This window comes from Aythya marila (genome assembly GCF_965140915.1).
Source record: "Aythya marila genome assembly, chromosome: 3".
Classification (NCBI taxonomy): Eukaryota; Metazoa; Chordata; class Aves; order Anseriformes; family Anatidae; genus Aythya; species Aythya marila.
This window is the reverse complement of record NC_139044.1, coordinates 75,456,422-75,482,856: the sequence shown is the minus strand read 5'-3', so window position 1 is coordinate 75,482,856 and position 26,435 is coordinate 75,456,422. Positions and strand designations below refer to the sequence as shown.

General features: G+C 43.4%; 1 protein-coding gene across 3 annotated transcripts in view; it reads left to right on the top strand.

Annotated features, from left to right (window-relative positions):
• CEP85L (centrosomal protein 85L) overlaps window positions 1-26,435 on the top strand; it is a 143,487-nt gene that overhangs the window by 95,918 nt on the left and 21,134 nt on the right. For all 3 annotated transcript variants that reach the window (XM_082756349.1, XM_082756348.1, XM_082756350.1), the window contains exon 4: window positions 15,551-15,672. In XM_082756349.1, the coding sequence (XP_082612475.1) occupies window positions 15,551-15,672 (122 nt within the window). The remainder of the gene's footprint in view (window positions 1-15,550; window positions 15,673-26,435) is intronic.

Genomic DNA, 26,435 nt, shown 5'->3' with positions numbered 1-26,435 from the left:
TCACACCCGCTTCTTCAGGGCGAGAGCTTCAACAGGAGTTTGTTCGGAGGGCTCTTGTGGCTCTGCTGCTTTCGCTACAGTGGTGCTGGTGTTTGACCCTACTAAAAACCAGGGCTGTTTCGCTGTATTTCACACCTCTTCCACTCTTTCAAGTTAATCCCTAGGTCAGTTTTTTTTATTCCAAATAAAATCCAGCACGTATCAGTTCATTTCCCAAATCAATCATTCCTGTGTGATGTGAAGTATTTTACCTTTCCTATAAAACACCCCCACCCCTAACACCCTTCTTGGGGCTGGAAACCACGCGAGTGATTTTTGAGAACCTCTCCTGCCTCTCTGGGTAGCAGTGGCAGCTGGATGCTGCTGCTTTGCACCTTACCTGCTGCAGGGAAAAGCCAGGTGAGACCCCAGCACCCGTATCCCATGCTTGTGAGGTTTGTCCTCTGGTTGCTGGGGCTGCCTACGAGGAGCAGGTTTCGTGCATGCAGGAAGTGGAGGATTTACTGCATGGGAAAGGACAGGACGAGGCTGCTGAGCCTGCGAGCATCCTGCGTCAGGCTCGGCGTGCGGATGCTCCCGGCAGCGTGAGCGTTTTCCTCATTTGGAAATGGCAGGCAAAAATACAGAAGCTGAACCTAACTCTAAACGCTTAGACCCAGTTTTGACAGTTACTGCTTAGCAGAGATTAGTGCTTGGCTCTGAACAAGGCACCAGACACGGTAGGTCGTTTTTTTCAGTTGGTTCATTTGTGTTTTCTTTTTTTTTTTAATTGCCTGTGCTGCATGCTGCAAAGCAGGGACAAAAGTACTCGAAGACCTTGGAGGCGATGTGCTCCCGCCTGGTTTCAAACCGAGCTCTATTTTGATTTTTCTAAATAAGGTTTAGCTCTTCTGCAAAATTGGCTATAATACAATTGAAGTTAGAAACTCAGTTTTAATATTACAAATCTGACTGCTTTCTATTAGCCTTCAGCACCAGACCCAGGAAATTCAGGGTCACTCGTTTCATTTGAAAGTTAATTGAGTATCTCCGCAGCGAGGAGTGCTTGTTCCTTAGCAGCGCCAAGGGTTTATGCCATTTACTTATAATGGCATTATTAACGTTGTAAATCTCTGACGGTCAAGCCAAGTGTATTTGGCCTTTTTACGAGGGAAGTTTCATGTTTTTATCGCTTGCTGTCATCCGGCAAATGCATGGCTATCGTGTCCGTGTTTGCTTTTTTGTAAATGTAATGTGAAACTTGTACCAGAAGTGTTACACTTGGAATTCACATCCGTAGTTCATTATTAAGGTCCCACACCCAGCGCTGCGGTAGCTGTAATGTCAGTTCCTCCCTTTTATCAAGTCATCCTGCAGTGGCAATGCTCCTGAGTTACTCTTCCCCAGTTTCTCACCTTTTTGTGTTAGTGAATTGGACAGAGTCATCGTTCCGGAGTTGTTTTTTTTTTTTCGGATGAGATGCCCTAAAAGAACGGGGGTTGTGCTGGCGAGCAGTTGACAGACAAGCCCCCACAGCCACAGCCAGGTCTCCTTGTTAAAGAAGGATACTTCGGCGGGCGAGGTGAGGCACCAACAGAAACAGCATCATAAGCAACACAACGCGTGCCTTCTGTGCATGCCAATTTCAGATACAGAACTGTACATCGAGCAAGACTTGGACAGCCGTTTGTCCAAGGACAGCAAACCCCACACCCCTGGCTGGTCTGTAGGGCTGGTACTGGGGCACCTCTCTCCACAGGCTGCGAGGTGGGCGCTGGCATCGCTGTGCCCTGCGGGTCCCAGCGCCCACGGGCATCGGAAAGGAAAAGCTTTAAAAGAAGGAGTCCATCCGCCTCGGAGGTTTTGGTCTGCTTTATTTTGTTCTGGGGAGCAAAAATGTGCAGCTGTTGCTTGCTTGACCTTAAATGGAGATGATCTGGGCTTTCTCCAGTGGGATTAGAGATCTGCCACCAGAGCATGTTTCTTCTCATAAATTTATTTAGAGATCTGGTTGATGTTTGGGATAATGTCCAAAAAGAGACGTGTTACACTGCAGCATACCAGCTCCTCTATTTAAATAATAATAAGGCTTGTGTTCACATTGGCGATGATTTCCTAGACTTTTTTTTTTTCTGTTGTATGCTGGTTTTTAAAACATTGGCCACCTGTGTAATCGTGAGATGTCACTATCCGGCCCGTTGATAATCTGCATGGGAACAAACCATAGCCCAAGCCCCGTTATTTATAAAAGCCGAGAAACCCAGCAGTAAGTCTGAGTACTCGCGTTACCGCAGCCCTTCCTAGCGCTGCTCCCGTTGTTCCTAATCCTGAATCACACCCTTACAACATCATGCTGCCTCACGTTTGATTTTCAAATAACCAAGAGTGAAGAGAAGGGAGAAGCGGGTGCCCCCAAAACGCATACCAGTTTCTGTGTGTAACTGGGACAAAGGGACAGGTGGTGGCGTGAAAGCAGAGCACGGGAATGAAAACTTCCCTTTTGTAAGCAGTGTTTCCTGACCTGATTCTGAGATGCTTCCTGCAACGTGTAGTTGCTGGTAGCCATTGAGGCATCCACAGATGTGGCTTAGGAGGCACTTTTTGAGGTTTTCTGGTAAGGGAAAGGATCTGGCTAATCTGTCCTTCGGTTATATTTGTACTGCAGGCCTAGTTTGATTTAAAGGGAGATGGGCGTTTTTCCTTCCCTTTACAAATGCAGGCAAAGTAGTGTTTTCAGCTGGTGTGAACAGTCCAGATTTACAGCAGGTAAAGAGGTAGCCTAAGCAATTTGGAGATGCTCACGTTGCTCACACCTCTGAGTTGAATTTGCTGGCTTTGTGACCCAAATGCTTCTGCTTTGCCTGATGCATCCTTTAGCACTTAGGTGATCTCACTCAGACCTGGGGTCTCAGTCAGGTTCTGACAGTCTCCTAGGGACGTTTTCAGGATGCATGGGGTCGAGGTTGCCTTTCTGAGGCTGCAGATTTCCCTGCTGCTATAAGCGAGGCTTACAGTCTCCTGTTAGCATTGTAGGAAGCAGCTCTGCTGAGAAATGTAGGCCTTGGCGTTGTGTTCTTCTCCTCTGGGACAAGAAGTATTTACTTCTCCTGAGCAGTCATTAAAGTAGGCTGATCTTCACATTTTGTTCTTCATTATAAACAAGGTGGACGAAGTTTCTGAAGCTGCAGCTTGTGAAGCGATTGAAACGCCCGTACAAAGTAAATGAAGAGAAAACTTCAGCTTGGGCTGAAATATTTCTCATCTGGGGAATGCCGAAGACTCTGGCAGGACTAGTTGCCTGGTCTGTTACCGACCAGAGACATTTTCAGAAAGGTCAGCTTGAATGTTTTCACTTCAGTCAGTGGTACTGGCATGAACTTTTAACCATTAAAGCAGACCGTGGAGCTCTGGGGCGTATCGTGCCTGTTTGTTGTCTTTGCTGCTTTGGCCTGATGCTAGCAGAGGGGCAGGGGAACAAGAAATCTTGCCTGGCTCTTGCTCTGAAAACCCACAGTGGCCTCCCTCTTCCCATACCCCTGCAGAGAGCTCTTCTTTCCCTTGGATTCAACACAGCCAGCACGGACTTGACCCGTGGAGCTTTTTTATTTTGCAACAAGACACTGACAGCACAAAAAGCTGTGCTCCTTCAAATACCTGCGTGCTTGAAAAGCAGGGAAAAGAGGCTAAGGAAAGCCAAATCAGTAACTTGGAGGGTAGCAGTTTGGTGAAAAGGGCCTTCAAAATAGCTACGTGATACAGAATAGGAAGCTCGTTGATCTTCATTATAGTGGATGGTTTCTTCCTTTCTGTGAAATTCGTGTGTGAGAGCTGAATCCTGGTGTTTACCGGTGTCCCCACTCGGCTAAGCGGGACGCTGTGCTCTCGGCGGTGCGCTGAGATCCTTATACCTAAGAAACCGTGTTGAGTGTCTTTGAGATAAACTGTTCTAGGAAGCACAGAGATTAGCTGTGTCACTTGACATGCTATGAGTGATGGACGAGCGGCGGGACAAAGGCACATGAAGGAGAGATAAGGTTGGAAGACCGTGTTCCAGCAGCCAAGTGGTGCCGCTGGATTATCTCCACGCGAACAGCAACCGCAGGACGGAGGAGAAGCGGCTGGGGTTGAGCCTCAGCTGCTGCGTGTCGTCACCTGCGGCTTGTCCGAACACAAACACGAGCTCTGCCTGAGCGAAGGACTTGCCGGCAGCTTTTGGGAGCTGAGGGATCCTCTGGTGTACTGCAGGAACCACCCCCATGTAGCGTGGGGGGGAGCTCGTGGACCAGTGGGCTCAGTTTTGTGTTCACCTGCCTCGTTGGTGTCCTTGCCCACTGCCCACCCTTTTTTTCTTCTTGAGAGCAGCTGTATATTAAAAGCCTAGCATAATTGCTCTGGTTTCTCTCATACCACCCAAAAATTCAGATCCCAAACTTACTACTTTAAAGGAAAAAAGATCTTCATGTTTTTCTTTGTTCCATTGTACAACATGCCAAAATAAAAACGTTGTCCTACTCCTCTACTTCAGACCACGTATGAGTTGAAAGAACAGATTTTCCCCATCTTGAAAATATTTTTCGGCTACGTATTTTGTCACGGGCAGCTGCTTCCTGATGGAAATTCTGCTCTTACTCACCGGAGCGTGGAAATTTTGTCATGCACAGTCCTGCAGGTCCTTTTGGCTGTATCTGTCCGGCCACCAAGGTGATGCAGAGAGCTTTTCTTCCTTCTTTTATGACTCTTTTCTTACAGTAGAAACTCTTTGGAAACTCTTTGCTTTCTCGTGGCCTCTATGGAAAATGAATTTGGTCCTTTATGGGGACTTGGTATAAAAGGCAGTGCTCCTCTGTAAATTAAGAAATGCAAATTAAACCAAGGCATTTCGATCTGAAACATGAATGTTGCCACCTTCTAGACAAGCCTCCTGAGCTAAAACACAGTTGCCTAATCCATGTTATTTGGGGTTACTCTGGTACTATTTTTAAAAGAAGAGACCGGTGTATATTTACAGGTTGGTGTATTCTTGTGATAAACCACAGTGTTTACATTAAACTTGAAATTGTTCCGACTGCAGTAACTGCTGTGTAGATCAAGAAGTGTATGGATTAAGGCCATAGCATGTAATTTAATTAGTTTAATATTTCAGCTACCACTGTGAACAGAGTATGAACAAAGTTGTTAAGGGAAGGGAAAGGAAAAAAGGGGAATTCTTCACTGTCAAAATGGTCTTTGAATATGCTTCCAGGGTTGTATAGCTGAAAAACTGCTTAAATATTGAACGTGAATTTTTCACTGTGTGACAGCAGTGCTGGCATCTGTGATCGTGCTGGTACCTGTTACCAGGGCGTATGCATGGGTTTTATTTTCATGATTTAACGTTTTCATTTATTAAGTAGAGAAGTATTTAGGATTTAATCAAGACCACAGAAGCAGAAGTATGGAGGGGCTCCTGAGTTCCCCACTGAGCACTTGGGCTTCCTGGTGCTTCTTCCCACCCACGTGGGATTTTGCAGATTTCCATTCCTCTGAAATGCCTCAGTAATGACAGTGCAGAGAAGTACTCTAAGAATTAAAACAAACTTGTGAGTTTGACTAAGGGGCAGGGTGTAGCTTAATGGAAATAAAGAGGACTAGAAATTGGAGAACAATGATCTTGAATCCCAGCTACGTTACTGGATTTGAGGATGTTTCCTTCGATGTCTTCCAAGACTGTAAGACAGCTATTTTGAGCCTGAATCACAGAGAAACTGGATGAAGAGGTGCACGCACAGCTTTGAACCAGCTCTTAGTTCCTTCCCAATGCTTGGTGTTAGTGATGTGCTGTTAGTATATTGGGAAGGGTTTGCTGCAGATGCCCCACTTGTAGCAGAGTGGTCCCACCTCCACAATGGGAGTTGTTTTCCCTTTCATTTTCCCTGTATTGGACACAGAAAGGTCACCAGGAGAGATGCTTCAGGCTGCTGTGTGGTGCAGCATTTTCAGCATTTTGGAAAATGTATTCAGAGCCTCTGAACCAGAAGATGCAACTTTTGTCTTCATTTTGGCTCCAGGAATGTTCAGGGTGGATAAAACCTTGTTTTTCTTTTTAATTCAATCACGTAATCCGTTCAATGGGTGGTAGGGTTTCTTTTAGGCAGGAATAGTCTTTATTTGTATCAGTAAAACCAGTATTTTACTTAGAAAATTTGTTTTCCACACTAGAGAATCTGCTGTGTTTTGGTACTTCTTGGCGAGCTGTGAAAAAATTGTCTTAGCTTTTATCTCAGTGTCCTTTCTGTAAAATGAGACTCTGAGGGCTTTCTTTTTAAGATACCTTGAGGACCTCCAAGTGGGACGTGCTGGTTGCTGGTGATGGAAGTGCTATTTATTTGTAGTGTGATTTTTCTCTGCTCTATTTCTGCTTATTGTACTCGGGTTCTAGGGCTTTCCCCCGTCTGTCCCCATGCATTTATCTCCTGAAGACGGAAGACACCTTCACACACTGACACGGATGTTCGGATGCACGCTTACATCATCCCGCTGCTTCTGTAGGAGACAAGTGCGTTTCAAGTACCCCTCATAAACTCAAGTGGAAAAGGTTCGTAATTTGGACCGAAGCCAAAGAGTTTAAAAATCCCACGCACAAGCTACGTGAGTACCTTCTGTGCTTGTGTGGTTCCACATTTCACAGACGCTCCTGCGTGAAACTGGCTGCGTTTCTTGCGTTTGTCAGTGGCGCAGGAGTTTCAGGCCAGAATCTTCAAATTCCTGACTTCTGGGATGCCAGGACCTGACCTTTCTGTAGGGCAAAGCCTCTGTAGTTCCCTCTAAAATCTGTGGGGAAAAAACAAAACTACTAACAAATAAGATAGGTGGTGTTTCCATGTGTTTTTTGTTGGTTGCATATTTTTTTAAGCTGATTTTTCAAAATTACGTGTCATTTCTGGTTGCATAATGATGTATGTGTACTGTACGGGGATGGGGGTAGGACGATGCCCCTGAGCAATGGAGATCTTCTCGCAGTAGATCCGCCTGCTGTGCTGCTTGGTTTGCTGGCTGAACCACGCACGGTTCCTCCAAGCAGGAATCCCTGCAGTGGGGGCAGAAACTCTGAGTATGCCTCTAATTTTTACATCTGCTGAAGCTTTTTAAGGTAGTCACCATCAAAAGTAAAGGAGTTCTGTACTGCAGAGCTCCCAAATCCGTACATCTTATTAACTTTGCACCAGCCTGTTTCTTTGGAGAACTTGTTTTTATCTTCTCATCTTCTGTGAGGTGACTGCACTAAATCCAAGGTGACTTTGCTAAATCCCCCACAAGCTGTTGCTTATAAAACATCCTTGTCTTTCTTCCCTTAATCTTTGTTCATGGTAATGAGAGCTGGAGAACAACAGAAGGGGGTTTTGCAGGGATCTTTTGGAGGTTGTTTCTCCTTAACTGTTCAGGTTTATCCACGTAAGAGGGAGCAGAAGGCAGGGTGCCACTACCTGATCGCTCCTTCCCTGTGTGCCGTCAGTCACAACAGGTACAGGCGCTGCATCTGCCAAACCTGAAAGGCTGCACCTCGTTCTTTGTGCGAGTGCCCATTGAGACCAGCTCTGGATTGCTATTTTTAAATATTTTGTGTGTGTGTGAGTTTGTGTGAATACTCGGTTTTGTTTTCATATAAATATTTTGAGCGTTTATGCTTTATTTTTGTGGGATTTTTTTTGTTTGTTTGCGTTTAACCTCTGCGAAATCTGATGAATGTTAAATCCATGGTTAATGTCTCTTTGAAAGACAGCAAAGCTGAAACAAACAGTGCAGAAGAGAGGCCCGGCTTTCTGGTCTGGAGGCTAACACCCTGAAGATCTTCCATCTGACAAATGGGCACCACTGGTGAAGGATTTGCCGAGGATCAGTTTTTCCCAAATGCCTACTCCTGCTTCACATTAACTTGAGGGGAGGACACCTCTTGTTTGAGGTCTTTGCATGTCTTCTCCAGAGAATCTGATGCCATCTGCTTCTTACGGTCTTTTAAATTTTCTTTTCCAATTACTGCACAGCAGGCATGCTTTTTTTCTCCCTAATATTTGCCCAAGTTACACGCCCTTTTCATCAGCCTCTTGTCACAAAAGGGCTCCCATCCGTTTCTGTGCAGGACTGGTGCCTGAAGGCTGGCAGAAAGGGAAGCCTTTTTGCTTCTTTCTAGGTCACTTCTGCATCCCCTCTTCTTTAGCAGTGAGCAGGAATAATAAGTAATGAATGAGCAATTAACACAGGCCCTTCAGAAGCTGATATTTGTAGATATCAGCAATGTATATTTAACAAAAAGGTTTTTATAAGTGATCAGAAGTTTGTTGAGGATGTCCGAGTGCAAGTGTCCGAGATACTGTACTTCCAGGGATGCTTCCATTCACAATGGATTCATGACTTATATTTTCTTCCCAACTATTCTTTTTCTTTTTTGTTTTTTCTAATCTATTTCTGCCTTATTCATCCAGCCTGTAAAATCTCGCAGAGAAAAAACGCATGCCCTACATTCGCACAGCACTTAAAGCAAGGGGCGTTTTGTTTTACCCTTTGATTAACCGTAGTCACTTTTTGGTCATGCTGCTCTCCAGGTCAGAATGGGAAACCAAGGAAATGGAATTTAACTTCATTTTACTGATTCCCAGAAAATTTCAAGACCAAATTAAAAAAAAAAAAAAAAGAATAAAGGAAAAAAATAAAGATCCTGGTTGTTTTCCTTCTAGAAGCTCCCTTTCATCTCCTGATTTATTTTTTTTTTAGTAGAGAACATTTGAATTTAAATGCAATGGGAAGATAACACGCACACTTAATAAAACAAGTGCTTCTATACTTAGGAAAGACCCAATTGTTATCAGTGGAAAATTCCAGGCGCTGCTGCTTTTAACGTCACGCTAAGTGGCACCTCAAAGTGTTTTGTGTTCGTAACGTTTGCCAGAATATAAATGGAAAGGATTTCTGACAAAAATAATATTGGCGTTGTGCGGAGCGCGAAGGAATGCTGTAGCAGCGCATAAAAGCCAGGGATGTGCCAGGGCTGATGGCGAGACGGGCGGCAGAGGGTGCCCCGTGCTCTGATGAGCGCGGTGGTAGCTGAAGGTGGCCAAGATGAGGAGCAATGGGGACGGCCACGTGCCTGCACCTTGCAGCCAGACCCTCCTGCAGGCAGCAGTGGGTACCTGCGGGGATCCTGCCCGGCCCTCTGAGCTGACATTTCTTTCAGCTGCCTCGTTTGCTGCTGGAGGCTTTTGCCTCATACCCCTGCAGGTGCTACAGGGAGCGAAACCTCCTGGTCAGGCGGTGGCCATCGCTGCAGTTTGCATCCCATGCCTCCGTGCGATGCCAGCAGGAGCAGAACCGCTTTTTTTTCCCCCGTGGTGATCTGCATCCCTGGCCATGGGGGTTGTTTCCCTCCGGCTCAGCTTCCCAGCGACTCGCTGTGAGCTCCCGTGCCGGGGGACGGCTGCAGGGGTCAGCGCTCGCCTGGGGCAGCTCAGCAGCCGCAGCCCAGGGCGCTGGGAGAGGCCCTGCAGAAACTGCGGTGGTGCAGAGGCTCCTCCCTGCTTGCTGTGGGACAAGGCCATGTATTGCTGAGCCAATTTTGAGACTCCAAATGACCAAGATCCTGTTAGCCTCCTGCACATGGGGATAGCAGTTGGCACATCCGTCGTGCCGGCTGCCTGTTCTTCGGCACTCCCGTGTGTGAAATCCATGCAGCTCAACTGGGGCTATGTACGTGTAAAACCAGCCCCTTCTTAAACGAGTTTCAATCTTTTCAGCCTGTGAGGCTGGTACCTCACTGCCATTGTCCTGATGGGTCATTAAGTAAGGGAGGGCTTGCCCTTTGGTTCCGAAATTTTATTCACTGTAGCTCTTAAAATTTGCATCTTCTTTCAGCTGCTGGTGAGATGCTTTAGCTACTAATCCCTATCTCTTTTAGTTTGTTCTTTATTCTCCTGACGCTCTTATCCCCGATTTCATTCATTCTGTATTTGCCTGGTACTCTTATTCCAAATTTCATTCCACCGGTCCTGGTCATATACATACTCTCAGCCTGGGAAGCAAAGCATTTGCTGTCTCTTCAGCCCATGTCCATGGCGTTTAGCTCTTTATTCATAAATCAGTTTTTCTTAGCTTCCTAATATTAGGCTTGCTCTTCTTTGAACATGTTCTACTATTTCAGTGACTTTCTGGTGCTGTGATGCCCGGGACTGAACATGTTTTTCCAGCTGGGTTTGTGCCAGAGCTATTTAAAGTCGCTGTTGTATTCCTTCCCTCTCCCCCTTTCTCTGTGACCCGACATACCGTGTGCAGGCAGCCCAGACTTGCACGCAGCTTGTTTTCAGGCAGGTTAAACTTTGAACTCCTGGCAGGTCTATTCTCCCTGTAGGTCTGTAGTCCTCTAGTATTCATTACTTTGCAGTTTACATATCTCCATAGAGTATGTTTTGGATTTTTTTCCCAAGCTTTACTGATTTTTGGTACTTCTTTCATGTTATATTTCACCTCTTCCTGGTGATGTGATGCTGACCTCTCTCTGATACATCCGCATCTCTCAGTACCTCAATTTAATGTTTCAATTTTGACTTCAATTATCTACTTCTCCTCATTAAAAATTCCCCAAGGAACACCTCACTGACGGGGTGAGGGTGCAAGGGCACAATCAGATGTTCTCTCTCCCCCACGACTGCTCCAGACTTGCGGCAGAATAGCAGGACGTGATGCAGCCAAGGTGCTCCTGCCAAGAGTTTTACGGATTGCATTCGGCCGAGCAGAACCACTGCCTCCCCTAAATGGCAACGATGGAGCAGAGAGGAGCAGCAAGTAGGTGGTGGTGAAATACAGACACCACAAGTCAGGGTTTCTTAATTCAGACCGTGGCCTTGTTTTTACCCGTCCGGGAGTCTGTTTGTTTTTCTGGCTGTTTTTTCTAGTGCCTTTCGGCCAGGCACAGCATCTTTCTGTAGAAGTGATTCCTTGCAGAAATACTCCTTGCTTTGCTTTAAAGTGATTTCGGGGCTGACTCAACCGTTGCAGCCTCATCTCGTTTCTGCTGTGTGAAGGTCCCGAGCCCTGCCTTGCCGTGCTGGCAAGAAGCCGGATGACCTTGCAGGACTGCCTGAACTAACGCTGTGTGCCGAACCACTCGCCTGATGCTGGGAAGAGGTCTGGGTGGGGAGGAAGGGATGGGTGAATCCTTCTGCCCTTGCTCTGGCTGGGAGCTCATCAGCAACCACCGCGCAGGCTTTGCAGATCTGATCCCTTCCCCATCACAGGGGCAGCCCCGAGGCACAGCCCATGGAAGGAGCCACTTGCTGTCTGGTGACTTTGGTTGCACCCATTCTTTGTGGTGGTTACCTTTGGATGCCCACAATTATTTGTCTCCTGAACAGGGAATGCCTGTGAAATTCGCTGAGAGAAGACAGGGCCCTACAGAGCGGCCTTTGCCCAAAAGGGATCATTTGCTTAGCTTAAATTCTGGCTCTCTTTGGCTGTTAGTAGTGGGCCGTAAAAGCTTTACTGACGTAGTATAGACGGTAGTAAATTATTTCAACTGCAGCTTTCAGAAAAAAATCTTTAAAATCCACTTTTTTTTTTTTTTTAACCATTAGCTGTCATTTTGACATTTTCAGATTCCAGCTCTCCTCTGCGATAGGCTGTGTTACTAGGTGGGGCGCTGTGCTGCTCCGGGGGCTGAGACAGTGAAATTTTACAGGCAGAAGGTTACAGGCAGAAGCCACAGGCATGTCTGGAGGAGATAATTGTAATTAGTGCAATTAAAATCCCAGCCGTTACTGGCCTAAATTATCCAAAGGTTGCTATACTCTTGTCCAGAGAAAAGTTATTTTCCCACTGTTAAGGAACATGATGGAATCGGTCAGCAATGTGTGTTCAGAAACAAATACTTGAGCATAGGCTAGCACAGCAAAGGCTTTTTTATTTTATTTTATTTTATTTTATTTTTTTCCCAGCAACCAGCTGAGTCTCAGCAGTGACTTGAAGGCCTGCCAAGTCATGAAAGTCAAGGCCAGGACCTTGTCAAAAAAACAGCCTAGTGAGGGCCTTTGGACACTGCTGTGCAAAGGATACTGCTTTAGCAGAGCAGATGTTCTTAGTCCAAGCTTGATACGCTTGGAAGAGGTGCCAGTCGACAAAAATAGTTGTATTTTCTAGGGTAGATGGGGCAGATGGAAAAGAACGCCGTCTGTTTCAAGCTAATTCTTTTTTTGTATTTGTGTTTTTTTCTGTAATTGTGGAGGATTCAAGTTGATTGTGGGTGGCTTGCTGTATACGAATCCTAAAAACGTATCTTGCCTCGTTACTTGGTTTGATTTCCTTAAGAGACAAAACACTCGAATGTAAGCGGACCACCTGTGTGTTCTGCACCATTCGAGGCATCCAAAAAGTCTGGAATGGTCAACACCACGCGCCCACAAATGAGTAAAGTGTCTTGTTATTCTGGGCAGCGCTAAGAAGTATTTTTAGCTCTTTCTTTTTTTTTTTTTTAATTGCTGAAACGTGATAACAGAAACAGATCTTTTGTTGTTGTTTTCGTCTGTTCAGAGTGATGACTTGAAGCACACGGGCAATAGAGATAATGTAAAATAATGTTTTGTGGGTCGTTGTACATATGTACCCAGCTGGCATGTGCTCCATAAGATCAGATATATTCCAAAGGCAAACCATCTTGATCAGCAGCTAAGGAGGCCTTATGTATTAGACTTTTTAGGAACTTAGGAACATGTAATTGACAAAATATTGCTCTGTTCTTAACTTCGTTGCCTTGCTTTTCAGCAGCCTTAATATTTCATTGACTTCTTGCATAGTTGGTTGTACCAAGCTGAAGGCTTTCTCTTTAATGGTAGTGCAAACTGTTGAGTTTACTTAAACCTAGCACATAGGCAATGTGCTTGCTTTGACAAATTTTGCTAGGGAAACCACTGGTGGCTTCCAAAATATTTTCAGTTATGATGGGTTCATACTTACATAACTGTATTGAGTCTCATCCCCTCTCTATCTCCATTCAGTTGCTTTTCCGAAGAAGATTTGTTTTTATTGTTCAGTCTTAAGAGACAAAATTTGCCTTGCTCGGTGAATGGGATGATTTGGCTTTTTAACGCCATGGATCTTCTGTTTATCACGTCAAACTCTTGTGTGGGTTGTTGATTTTTTTTGGGGGGTAGGGATGGAATTTCTGGCTCAGAGAAGTAGGGAAAGGAGAACAAAGATCTAATCCAGCTGTTTAGGACTCTTTCATTCATTTTTACTGTAACCAGTGCTGCTGAGGTGGCTATATAAAACAATTAGCTATGGCGGGATGAAGGAAAGGAAGAATTTTCATGACACGAAGTACAGTGATAGTTAGTGATGTTGTCACTTTATACTGCAGGGCATGGCATGTGTGACTAAGAGAGGCTTTCCCTGGAGTGGTTTTGTGTTTGTGCTGGTGACTATTAATTCAACCAGTCACGAGTACAGCTGTCAGCTTTCAATATGTGACCATCCTAAGGTATTCTGTAAGAACCGAAGACTGCTTTGAAGTTACCTGGTCTGGTTTCAGCAATGCCGACAAAATTAATTTGAGATTTGTAGATCTGTAAAGATTATGCATGTGTTTTACTTATAGGAGGAATCACAACTCGGTTAACACATCTGTAGTAGATCTTAATCCATGCAGCACTTGGCTTTTCCTTTCCCCACCTCCCAGTAGAGTACGGTACCATCTTCTTAGTTTCCCTGAGCAAGCGTAGGTTTAATGGACTCAGTAGAAATGGCAGATGTGACAGGTTTTATTCCCACATCGTTTTCAAACATAGAATGTACTCCAGTAAGCAGTTGTATGAGGCGCCTTTTTTAGACATGACATTTAAGAGAATTTCCAAATGCCTTCAGTGGTTTTCATTGCTTGGGGGATGCAATCATGAATGGGCATAGGGCAAGAAATGGCAATCATAGCAACCAGTGAACCATTTCAGAGTAAAATTTGATTTTAATATTATTTCACATTTTACTTTTCCTCAAAATGATTCTATGAAAAGGAACTGTTTTTCATGTCAACATTACCTTTTCAATAATAAATAATGCTTAGTATTGTCCAGCAAGGTACATGATCAACCCTAAACCATCTACAGGCTGGATTCTGGATGTGCGTGTTGATTTTTTTTTCCTTTGTTTGCATATGACTGATAGTATTCCATTAGCTGGTTTTTATTTTTTATTTTATTTTATTTTATTTTATTTTATTTTATTTTATTTTATTTTATTTTATTTTATTTTATTTTATTTTATTTTATTTTATTTTATTTTATTTTATTTTTCTCAATAATTGACATTAAATGTGTAGTTTGGGGGGGGTGTAGATTGGTTTCTTTTTTTTTTTTCATCATACCAAAGTAATTATAGTACTGCAGCTATCCGGTTTGTTAAGCAGAGGAAGTATTCTGTGGAGCAGATCAGTTGGACTTGTTGGGATTTCCTTTTTGTGACAGTCTTAAAAGATTCTTTAACTAGTTGATCTCATATCTAGTTTTCTAGTTTTAAGTTATAAATTTAATGAGGGAAAATGTGTTTCTGCCTTTTCAATTTCATTTTTATCAACAGGCAAGTTAGGGATTGAACTAGACTGAATGGGGAAAAATACTCCTTCAACATAGAGAAGAGACCATGGATGTCTCTCACCTCATGACTTCAGCGCGTCGTGGTTCTGAGGTTTAGGCAGTGATTTCTCTCCATTCAGTAGAGCTTTGACAAGAAATGCATAGTACTCAAATATTACATACCTGATTTTAATAACTGATGCTATGTTTCGGTCTTAATGTTAGTTGTTTGCTCTTCTTCTAGGGACATGGTTTAATGGGTGACATTGGTAGTAGGGTTGGACCAGATGATCTTGAAGGTCTTTTCCATCCTTAATGATTCTGTGATTCTCTGATTCTGAACCATGATGTTGTTGGCTCCTATTCACTATGACTGTTGTCTACAGATCAGTTTGTGGTGAGATGCACAGCCTGGCCTTTGTGAAAATTAATGGCAAGCCTGAAATCTGTTATTATACGAAATTTTTATTCTTGGGAACAGTTAGAATTTAACCAGAATTGTATTTCCATATTCTATATTCCAAATGCACATGCTTATAGAGGTATTTGTATGCCAAAATTGCAGGTGGGAGTTGTGAAAGGAATGGTAAGCATTATCTGCAAGTTATCAGTCAGTGTAAAGCTCTCTCATTTCTAGTGCTTGAATAATTGCAGCAGGATATGAACATTTTGTGTTGTTCGCATTAATAAGTAAAGAAGTTTGTTGCCTTAATAAGTGTTTAAGTTCTAAACGAGCTTTTCATCTCAAACTGCTTTCAGAGCTGTGAATTCATTAGTACAGACATGATAAAATGGTGTTTAAATCACTGATGAAGTTTGTTAAAGAAAGTCCTTATAAATCCATTTTTTTTTCTATAAAGCAAATCCGAAGAAATTACAAAGCATTGTTACGTTTCTGAAACAACAGACTACTTTGTAAATTCCCTGATATCTAGGAGATTATCTACTCTTACTGTTTTGGAGGCTAATGATAGAAATGTTTTATGCAGGTTCCGACTGGAACATCTCGTCAGAGTTACCCAACTACCAGCTATCAGGACTTCAGCAACTGGGAATCTCTAATGAAAATTAAAGAGGGGCTGCTAAGACAGAGAGAGATCGTGATCGATCGGTGAGTAAGCTGCTCCTGCTGCATGTTAGATGACATAAAAGCTATGGTGTAGAAACTGACTTTCAGGAGAGCTGCTTATTCAGTAAAATTGTTAGGTTTCAGTCCAGCAAATGTTTACGCACAAAATATGTGGTACCTAGACCTTGCCAGGAGAGAAGACAGGCCACTTGCTAAAAGTCTTTTACTGATTTGGGAATGTACTTAGGGGTCTGATGCTTCTGCAGTGGAAAAGAGAGAGCAGACCAACAGCCAGTCCTGCTGTCAGCCTGCCCAGCCTAGCTTCTTACACATCTTCGTGTTTGTATCAGACATTTTTCTGCTTGTGAACGGGTCTTGGGAGTGATGCAACATGTCAAGTAGTAAGCTGCATTGAACTCATTTTCTTCTCCGTGACCAGCAGAGATATGCAGTATATTTGAAACCAGCTGGTAAAGCTTTGAGAACTTGGTCTTTGCAGAAACATGGAGTGGTAAAATCCTATTTAAATGCTCATACAAATTGTGTAGATAATAAAATACTAAATTCTGTATGTCAAGAAATACATTGTTTCTAATTGAAATTGGCATCAGTCTGAGATAGGCCTTGGCAGCAGCTCACTGCTTTAAGTTTCTAGTATAGTTGAAGTAATTTCTTGAATTCTTGAAGTTCTAACTTAATGATGAAATGAAGCCTTAATGAGGAAAACGTGCTTTTATGAAAGGGCTTGAGCTTAATGAAGCTTACACTAAATTAGCAGATGTCATCAGGAGCTGCAGTTTGGATGCAGGACATTTAGGAAGGGCATTTTTATATTTGATACAATTATCATTTGGCTTAGTCTGTGTTTTAATAATAAACTCTTGGCTCGTGGCTGAAAGAGGAGTGGTTGTTCTGATCTTGATATAGTTTTGCCCTCTTATTGCTTCTTTGCTCCGCAGCCTGAGGAGAACCGTGTAAAGCAGGTGCATGCTAATCACAGGAATGTCAGGCATCCATGATGAATGTTTTCATACTTCATCTGGTAGTTACTCTCCCTTAATGGGTGGAGATAGACAGCTTCGGCACGATTTTCTTTGGCAGCAGAATTATGCACAGTCTGTTCCTTCCTCTGTTGCAACAGAAGAAGGAGCTGCAGTGGTTTACAACGTTTCTGCCCCCAGCAATCTGACCGGTGCCTCTGCTGTCGCTGCAGTGATGGCCAGCATCAGCTTCCCCGATAGTAATGCTGTGTAACATGCAACACGCCTTTCGGTGCCCAGGCTGTCACCAGCATTTGTAAGGACGTTGTGCGTGATGGCCAGGGGCTGGCTTTGGTGCCTCTGCCGAGCACCTACACTCTACGTGAAGGCTTGTTAGACAGTGGCAACTAAAATGTCAGTTCACATTATTCTTCTCACACTGAAAACGGATTTATAGTCAAGGGTGAAGTTTCATTTTACTGAAGTGACAGTTTGCAACCTAGTTACCTGCTAATGTTACTTGATACAGTCCATCCTGAGGAAGAAAAGCTATTTTTTGACATCCCATGGCATTGTATTTGTTCTTTTTTTTTGTACAAAACATACTTCTGAATGACTTAGAGATAGCGAATACGGTTCTCTCTGGATTTAAGACAGAAGTCAGTTGAGGTGATTCCTTTCCATTCAGCTGAAAAGGCAAAATATGCTCTGAAAGCTATTGAAGTGAACAAAGACCACTTAGTTATATTGCAGTCATTTGCTTTAAGTAGACACTGGGAGTTACAGTTAAGCACAATGTAAATTGCAATAATGCAGTATAATAATGCACCGCAGGGAAAGTGTTCTTTTAAATATTGAGCCTGCATTTGGGAAAAAAAAAAAGCCTTAAAATTTATGATTTAAAAATGAAATAAAATAATTTCAAATAGATCATTTATGTTATTTAAAGTTAGTACAAAATGATATTGCATGTTTGGAAGGATTTTGCAAAAGATTTTCTTTTTTTTTTTTTTTATAAAGAAATACTGTCTTCTATGCCAAAAAATATTGATGATTTCGCTCACGGAGCAAATAGTACATACATGCTGTCCAAAATCCTAGAAGCAGAGAACCATTATAAAGTGTTAGTGTTTATATTTATTATTAGATGGAGTATTCACAATACTTATGTACGAGTAATATCTTTTTTCAAGGCTATCTGTATTTTACCAGGGTAGACACGAGACATTGCACTGAGAATCAGGATGATGTTTGGGACCCAACCTAGGTCTGCTGAGGGTTGTGCTCAGTGGCACAGAGTCTGGTTGGAGGCCTGTAGCTAGCGGTGTCCCCAGGGGTCCATACTGGGTCCAGTCTTGTTCAACTTACTCATTAATGACCTGGATGAAGGGATAGAGTGCACCCTCAGCAGGTTTGCTGATAGCACAAAGCTGGGACGAGTGGCTGAGACACCAGAGGGTTGTGCTGCCATTCAGAGGGACCTGGATAGGCTGGAGAGCTGGGTGGAGAGGAACCTCATGAAATTCAACAAAGGCAAGTGCAGGATCCTTCACCTAGGGAGGAATAACCCCAAGCAGCAGTACAGGTGGGGGCTGACCTGCTGGAGAGTGGCTCTGCAGAGAGAGACCTGGGGTTCCTGGTGGACAGCAGGCTGACCATGAGCCAGCAATGGGCCCTTGTGGCCTAGAAGGCCAACGGTACCTTGGGGTACATCAGGAAGAGTGCTGCCAACAGGCTGAGGGAGTGATCCTCTACTCAGCCCTGGTGAGGCCACAGCTGGAGTCTTGTGTCCAGTTCTGGGCTCCCCAGTACAAGAGGGACATGGAGCTCCTGGAGCGAGTCCAGCAGAGGGCTACAAAGATGATGAGGGGACTGGAGCATCTCTCTCATGAGGAGAGGCTGAGAGAGCTTGGCCTGTTAGCCTGGAGAAGAGATGGCTGAGAGGGGATCTTATCAATGTGTATAAATATCTGAAGGGAGGGTGTCAAGAGGATGGGGCCAGACTCTTTTCAGTGATGTCTGGTGACAGGACAAGAGGCAGTGGGCACAAACTGAAGCACAGGAAGTTGCGGCTGAATATGAGGGGACACTTCTTTGCTGTGAGGGTGAGAGCCCTGGCATAGTTGCCCAGAGAGGCTGTGGAGTCTCCTTCTCTGGAGATACTCAAAATCTGCCTGGGTGTGATCCTGTGCAGTGTGCTCTAGGTGGGCCTGCTTGGCAGGGGGTTGGACCAAAGGATCTCCAGAGGTCCCTTCCAGCCTCAGCCATGCTGTGAGGCCAAAAGGCTACTGGTCTACCTGGCCTTACCTTAAGCTCCTCAAGCCGATTCAAATTCTGAATACTGGCCTAAAATAATTGTACAAAGCTGGCTAAATTTTGGCTAATTAGAATTCAAGATGATGGTATTTAAGCTGCTTATGTTTCTAGAAAGTGGAAGAGGAATTCTGCTGCTGACAGAGGTCTTGGTAGGTGTTGGCCGAAAAAGCCCTTTATGATTGTAGTTCTTGAAGAGTTTTAAAAGGTGTGGTCTTCTTAAAACATGTCTCATGTTGAATTTACTGTCTGATAACTGGAGGATGTGAGCAAGACTTGTTTAATTCTTGAGGGGAACAAGAGCTTGGGAGAGCTGGGTTACCCTCCTGCTGTCTGGAAGCTGAGGAGCGGCACAGCAAACAGCAGGATACCGGAGGGTGGTGCTCCGAGCCCTGCTGCTCCAGCCTTAGCTGTTTGCTGTTGACAGGTACAAGGAAGAGTTGGATGAGAAGAAACATCCCGGGAACACCCTTATCTTGCTCTTGTCACCAGCTGCCCTTTCAACTGCCCGGGTGCTGTCCAGTTTATTTGAGGTTAAAACGCACTCTTCTGCTGTGAGTTGCGCCAGGAGCCAGGAGGTGGAGGAGCTGAATGTCACTTCGCACCACACACCTTGTTCTGTGTGGAGTGCTTAAGTCTGTTAATATGCAGGAAACAGAGGCTGTGGATGTAGCAGTCTCATCGAGCTATTTCACCTTTATCTTGTTATAAAGGTGGGGGGAGGAAACAAAAACCTGCTGCCTGTTCCCCTTCTTGCCCCACAATGACAAAAAAAAGCAACAGAAATCCAGCTCTTCAGGACTAGATTATTAGAATCCCAATCTTAACAATTTGGAAAAGCTGTAAACAAATTATTGTTTAAAACAATTCAAGGAACACCACTCACTGTGTAAATCACCTCACCTGGGTAGGTTGGTGTGTCACTGGAAATTCAAAGCCATGAACAGGATTGAAAAAAAAAACAAAACTCAGCCACTTGCATTTGTGAATAGAGTAAGTGGCTTGATATATGTTCTATACACTGTGATGAATATCAGATTTTCTAGTAGATGATTTAAAATCAATTTGACACATGTAGTTGAACAAGTATAAATGAATGTAGTAGCAGAAATGGGTGGGTATAAAAGTGGATTTATTTTGCTTTCAAAGCTACGGTAGGAATTGCTGCCAATTTAATGAATCAGAGATTGAAATTTGCTTTTAAATCTGCTCTTAAAGAATGGGGAAGACCTCATTTTCAGAAAGGGAAAATGTGGCATGAGGGAGGAAGCCCAGCGTGTGTGTGCACACAGGAGCACGTTGGCGCTTCCTCAAAGTGTGTATCGCATTTTTTCCACTTAAGTTCTGTTGGTACAGGCTGTGAATAAGGGTCAGGGGTCTGAAGGGTTTTGTCTGTAAGAGGAAATCTGCTGCTGTAACAATTACTACTAGAATGTCACCCGCTGTACAAAATAATTGGATTATGTCATTGTCTTACTTCTCCCCTAGTTTCATATGTAACACTACATTGTGTTTAGCACCAGAGGGAGCCAACAGTGTTTGTGTTGGTTTAGAAAATTACAGCATCGCGTTCGAATTCTTTGTGTTGTTTCCGTGTTGTGTACTCTGTTCGGTACATTAACAATACTGAAATTACAGTGTTTTGGTGCAATTGGGAATGTGTTTTAAGGCTGGCCAGCCGCTGTGGATGTCTCCAGTGTGGTATTGGCACTGTTTGTTTGGCAGGGATCGCGTATAGGGGGGTATGTGAATAAATGCCAAATATCTGAACATATGACATAAGCTGCTGAGAATAACACTCCGCATGCAGGGTTCTCTTCCAGACAGCTTGAGGGCATTTGAACTGCTTTTTAAGGAAAGGCAGATATAAAAGTATAATTTTAGTGAATAGCTGTCATTCCTTGAGGCACAATAACATTTGCATTCTTAAAACAGTTGCTAAATCATTAGCTTTCCATCCAGAGTTGAATTACACTTCAATGTTTTCATTGGGACAGTTGTATTAGGTTTTCTGTCAAGTTGGCCTGCCTTGATTTGTTGACATCAAACTGCATGTGAGCTGGTAGTGTTCGTGTTACTGCTGGCGTAAAGCTGTAATTTGCTTAATTTGAGCATGCTCCATTAAGATTTGCAGCCTTAGTATGTTCACTTGAGGGACAATTTGATGCCATTTTTGATGAAGTCAAAACAAACAGCTCTTCCTTAGGTAACAGCCTGAGTTGTGGCTCTAATGAGGGAAAGTAGAGCTGGAAAGGACCTGCCTGATGTTTGTGCCAGGCCATGGAGGATAAGCTGCAGTGGTATCGCTCCTGATCTCTGTAACCTGTTCTTGAAAGCCTGCAGTCGCAGATGGTCTACAGCCTTTCTAGGTAGGACAGTTTGCTGATTAATGAGCTTAAACATTAGAAAACTTTTCCTAATATGTCTTAGTCTTTCCTCCCAGGTCACGTTTCCTAGACCTCTGGTAGCTTTCATTATTCCTTGAATTCTCTCCAGCTGCTTTTATATCTTCCCCAAAGTGTCCGAAGCGGACAGCTGAGGCCTCCCTCCTGCTGTGTACGTGCCTCTCCCACAGGCCACCCCTCTGCAGCGCCTGGCTTTGCAGTACCGCCTCGTGCAGTTGTGCTCAGCTCTAATCCCAGACCTCCTTCTCTGGAACTGCTGCTGCAACAATTTCTGCCCTGTGAATTTAAATGTTTTTAGGCAGTTTCAATATTTGGCAGAAATGGGAACAGCAGGGGAGCGGCACGGCTTGCTCTGTATGCATCTGGTCAGGAGTCTGCAGGAGTTGCAAATCTCCTTGCAGAAGTAAGGGTGCCGTCCTCTGTGGGCAGACAGACGTGTCTGTGTCCCGCTTGTTCCTTCCACCCCCTTGCTTAAATAGTGGAGATCATTTGAGAAAGTCTGGTGAGTTGTTGAACATGCTTTTGCCTGGCCTCCCTTTACATCAGTGCTAGCTTACCTCCCGTGAGTCAGGCTAGCATGTCAAAAATATTCAAAATAATCATTTAAAAATGATTTGAGGGGAAAAAAATCCACCCCAAAACCCCACCAGACTTGATTGCATTACAAAATCAGAGACCATCTCTTTTTTTTCCCTTTTTTTTTTTTTTTTTTTTCCTCATGAGCTTTAGTGGTGTCAGAGCTCTTTGGCCTTATCTTACAAGTTATGGAAAATGTATTTGCATTGTTCTTAAGACTTTGTTTACTGCTGATCTCTCTTCCTATCAGTACTTTGCACGTTTGGACTAGTGGTCCCAAGAGACGGTGCCTTTAAAACAAAGGGATATAAAAATTAGTATCCAACTTCTTAAAGCAACAAAACAAAGCAGTATATCTTTAACTGCAGTGTGGAATAAGTAAGATTGGTACTACAGAGGGACCCTTTTTACATTATACTTCATGGCCTGATTCTGAGGAGATCTGCAGAAGCATTTTCATCTAAAGCACTATTTCTCAGTAACCTTTGAAGGTGAGCATCAATTTTCATTTGATTCATTATGAAGTTACTAACATTGCTTCAGTGAGAGAAAAGGCTGTTTTCTGCAGTCCCTGAAGTGTCTGAAGATGCCGGACCTTTATCTTCATTTGTAGTCTAGGAGTCTTAGATTTATGCTAATTTAAGTCTCTTAAAAGTTGAGGAGAGAAAATGCTTCTCTGGCAAACGTGGGTTTTCATGTTAGAATAAGTGGAAGATAAGATGGTTTTCTAGAGAACAGATTGAGCTGGTCCCAGGTTGATGAAAATCTGGCTTGTTTCCAGACGAATGTAGATATGAGTGTTTGTCTAAGCATGTGTGCACAGTTAGCTGGTCCTGCGTGAATACAAGAAAATTATGTGAATGTCATTTATGTCGTACTAATGTTCTGAGAGAGGCACAGAAGCAATTTGTATATTAAACAGTTTATTTATTATTAATGTTGGTCTCTGAAGGCAGTCCAGGCTCTTGCATGCGGAGCTGAGTTGCGTCTGTGCTACCCCATGTCCTTTGTGCTGACTGTAGTTTTCAAAAAGGTTTGTTTGAGCTGAAGGACAGAAATACAAGAGAATTAAAACCAAGATCGCCCTTAGCTGATATTTCACAGTTATGGCTGTAATTTTCTTTTTGTCCATTTAAATAGCTCTAGTTTGTGTCAAGGACACCTGTAGTTTTCCTCTGGATTCTGACCAGCTTCAAAAGGAGAGTCCTAGTCATCCAGGACAAGGTGGGCTCAACTCAGAGGAAGCTGTGTGGGAATATAAGTATTTTTAACAGGCAGGCAGTCATATAAGGTGAATGATTCCCTTTAAACTCCATGATTATCTTGATCAGGTAGCCTAGGCTCTAGTGCCAGTTGTTTGTGTAAGGACAGTAGTTGGTAATTCCACAGGAAAGGCAAGGCAACTGTATGAACTGCCATGACAAGTTTGTAACTTTTCCTTGACTTATAAAGTGTCATTGATCTTTGGTAGCAAAACGTGATTGAAGGCTTGCAATTTTGCATCAAAAAGAAACGATGATTGAGGAAAAGTAAAATAAATGAATAAATCAATAAAAGGGGGAGAATAAAAGATGTGTGCATTTTCTAAGATCTGGAAAGTAGGCAAAGTCATTACTTTGCAAACATGATAAGGTTTTCACTAAATAATCTAGCTAGCATGTAAATAACTAACATGGGGGAATCAGGATGAAAAAACTAGACAGGGGAATTTAGAGTACGTAGCCACCAAGTTTATCTCATGTCATGGATAACATGTCACTGCTGCTGAGTCCCATGAGAACAAACGCATCTGGGAGCAACACACAGATGAATTGGTCTTAGGATAGCTATAAATTATGGCTGAAAGTTCGAAAAAAGGTGGTGAAAAGGCATAGGGTGAAACTCCAGGCCATCAGTGGAATTTGTAGAAGAAAAATAATAATAGTAATGAAAATATGGATAAAACAAGCAGGTTACTTCTGAGAAGAAAGAAAAAGAAAAAAAAGCACCCGAAAAATCAACTTCTCTAAAGTAAACTACAACAATGCCAAAGTGTCTGTGGCATCTTCATTGCAGAGCTCTTCTGTGGGCAATTGAAGTGGTATTCAGTGTACCATAGTCTTCTCCTGCTGAATGAAGGTTTGGACTTAGTTTGCTCCTGCACCCCCTGTTCCTTGAGATACCTATATGCCTTGAAGGGGAGCTGGAAAGATCTGTCCAGAGGTGTTTCTGAAAATGTTAGTGCTGTGTTTGTGTTAATTGGTTGGATATGAGAGTTAAAGTTTATACTTTTTTCAGTGACGTTTTGTTCTGAACCATCAATTTAAGTAAGGAACACTAAGGAAATCCTGTGAGAAGTTTTGTGGTATTCATATAACATGCCAATAGGTCTTAACGATCACCATAGAATTGTAACACTGGCTGATAGAAAAATGGAATTTGTGAATTAGAGTTATTTCAGTGGTATTAGAGGTGGTGTTTCCACCGAACCTGGCTGTGCTCTGGTGTCTTTGCTGAGATCGGCCAAAACATGTAGAGAGCATCGGCCCGCTCTGGCCTGGCCGCCGCCAACATGGAGGACGCGCGTGAGGTAAAGCCTCCAAGGGGAGGCGGCCCCACTGCCCCGAAGGTGAAACCTCTCCATCTCAGGATTATTTTTATGTTTGTGGCCTACCCAGAGCAACTGTCACTGCATACCTGATCAGAAATATGAAAGCATCTGAATGATGAATGGTTTTGTGTGTTTTTTTCATGATGGATTGGTAATAGGGAGCTTGTGGGGACACTGTCCATGCGGCAGCACGCAGGCCGTGTTTGTGAGAGCGCTTGAACTTCTCCACGCTCCTTTTAAATAATGCTTACAGCCCGTGGTTATGCAGCGGATTAATAGTAACAGCTGTGGGGTGACAGAGGCTTAAAACCGTCTTAGCATATGAGAACATCAGTGAGAAAATGCATCTGGTATGAAGCCTCCAAAGACTTATAGGACTGTATGTAAATAGTAAACATGTTTCTATGGTGCTTATCTTTCACTCGGCTTGTGACTGCTGGGCTGTTTGCAGGATTTTTGTTCCTGGGTGCCATGAGGTTAATGATATTTTGAGAGAGGCAGTTATGCGGAGAAGCTGTGCAGGATCCACGCAGACGTGAGCCATTTGCGTGGCATGTTTTGCTGGCCAGGTTTCAGATGGGGGCAGAGTTTCGTGCTTTGCAGAGCAAAAAGAAGTAAAACGGTTACACTCTTTGCTAGCTCAGCCCTGTTTCATCACGGATTAATTTGTCTCAGCTTTTTTCCTGCATGGATTTGGTAGGGTAGGGAAAAGATTATGAAAGAAAATACGGTAATGTAGTTAGAGGTTCAAAAATATTTTAAAACGCTTACCCCGCTCTGTAGGGTTTGGTTCAGGCCACTAATTCCTGTCTGTTAAGGAAGGCGCTGCTAAGATGAGCCACAAAGAGAAAATCACGTAGTGTTTTCAAGGGATGAAAGGCAAATGAATAAATAATTTTAAAACAAATGGGGCAAGGATATTTTAATAGCTATATCTAGTAAGTAATAAGGTAATAAAAAATGAAAAATGACTTCTGTTCAGAGGTTAGGACAACTCATAGTAAATGATCCTGGTGTCTGTGATCAAGCATGCAACAGTAGGCGGCAAGGCTTTATATTTTCTCACATGATTACACAAGCTCTTGAGCTCCTGTACAAGTTGTGAGCATATTCTTTTTCCTGATTTTCAAATCTGCTTCTTCCAAAACAAGTTTGAAGCTTTTTGCCTGTAGTGCCATTGTACAGAAAGACACCAACCAGAACAGTAGAGTCTGAGTGCAAAGTTTTTCAGTGTCACGTAATACATTTATGTTTATAATGGTTTGTTCCATCTGGATAGTAAAATGCTAACGGAAAGCCTCAGAATCACCTGTGATGATACAGAACATTTTAATACTTGCTGTGGAGTCATGCAGCTACATTCAGTTGCTCTGTTTAATGAATTATGTTGAATGAATTGTCTTAAGGCACACAAAGTGCAGCTTATTTATACTGATTTCCCGTTTGTTACAATTTTTTATTGGTGTAGAAATAGATAAACATTAAAAAGATTTGTTTTGGGCACATGCATCATCTTTTATGCTCTCCTGGTGTAAAAAAGACAATAAAAAACAAAAGAAGAAAATGGAAATGAAGGAGTACACAGACTCACAGAATAGCTGAGGCTGGAAGGGACCTCTGGAGCCTGTATGGTCCAATGCCCAGCAATCACCTACAGCTGGTTGCCCAGGAAGGACCATGCCCAGGCAGCTTTTGAAGGTCTCCAAAGAGGGAGACTCCACAAACTCGCTGGGCATGAATGAAAGCTGTTTGTAAATTGGTTGAGAAGGTTGCTATGTGTTTCTGGTGCAAACTCCATTCCGGTTAATTACTGAGGTGCCCATCTCTCCCCGGGGAGTCTCTGCCCAGCAGACCTCAGAGTCCTTATCTCCCGGGTAACTTGGGCTGGGGTTGAGACCTGTCTTGTATTTGCCATCTAGTCATGCTAGCTCAAATGCAGTC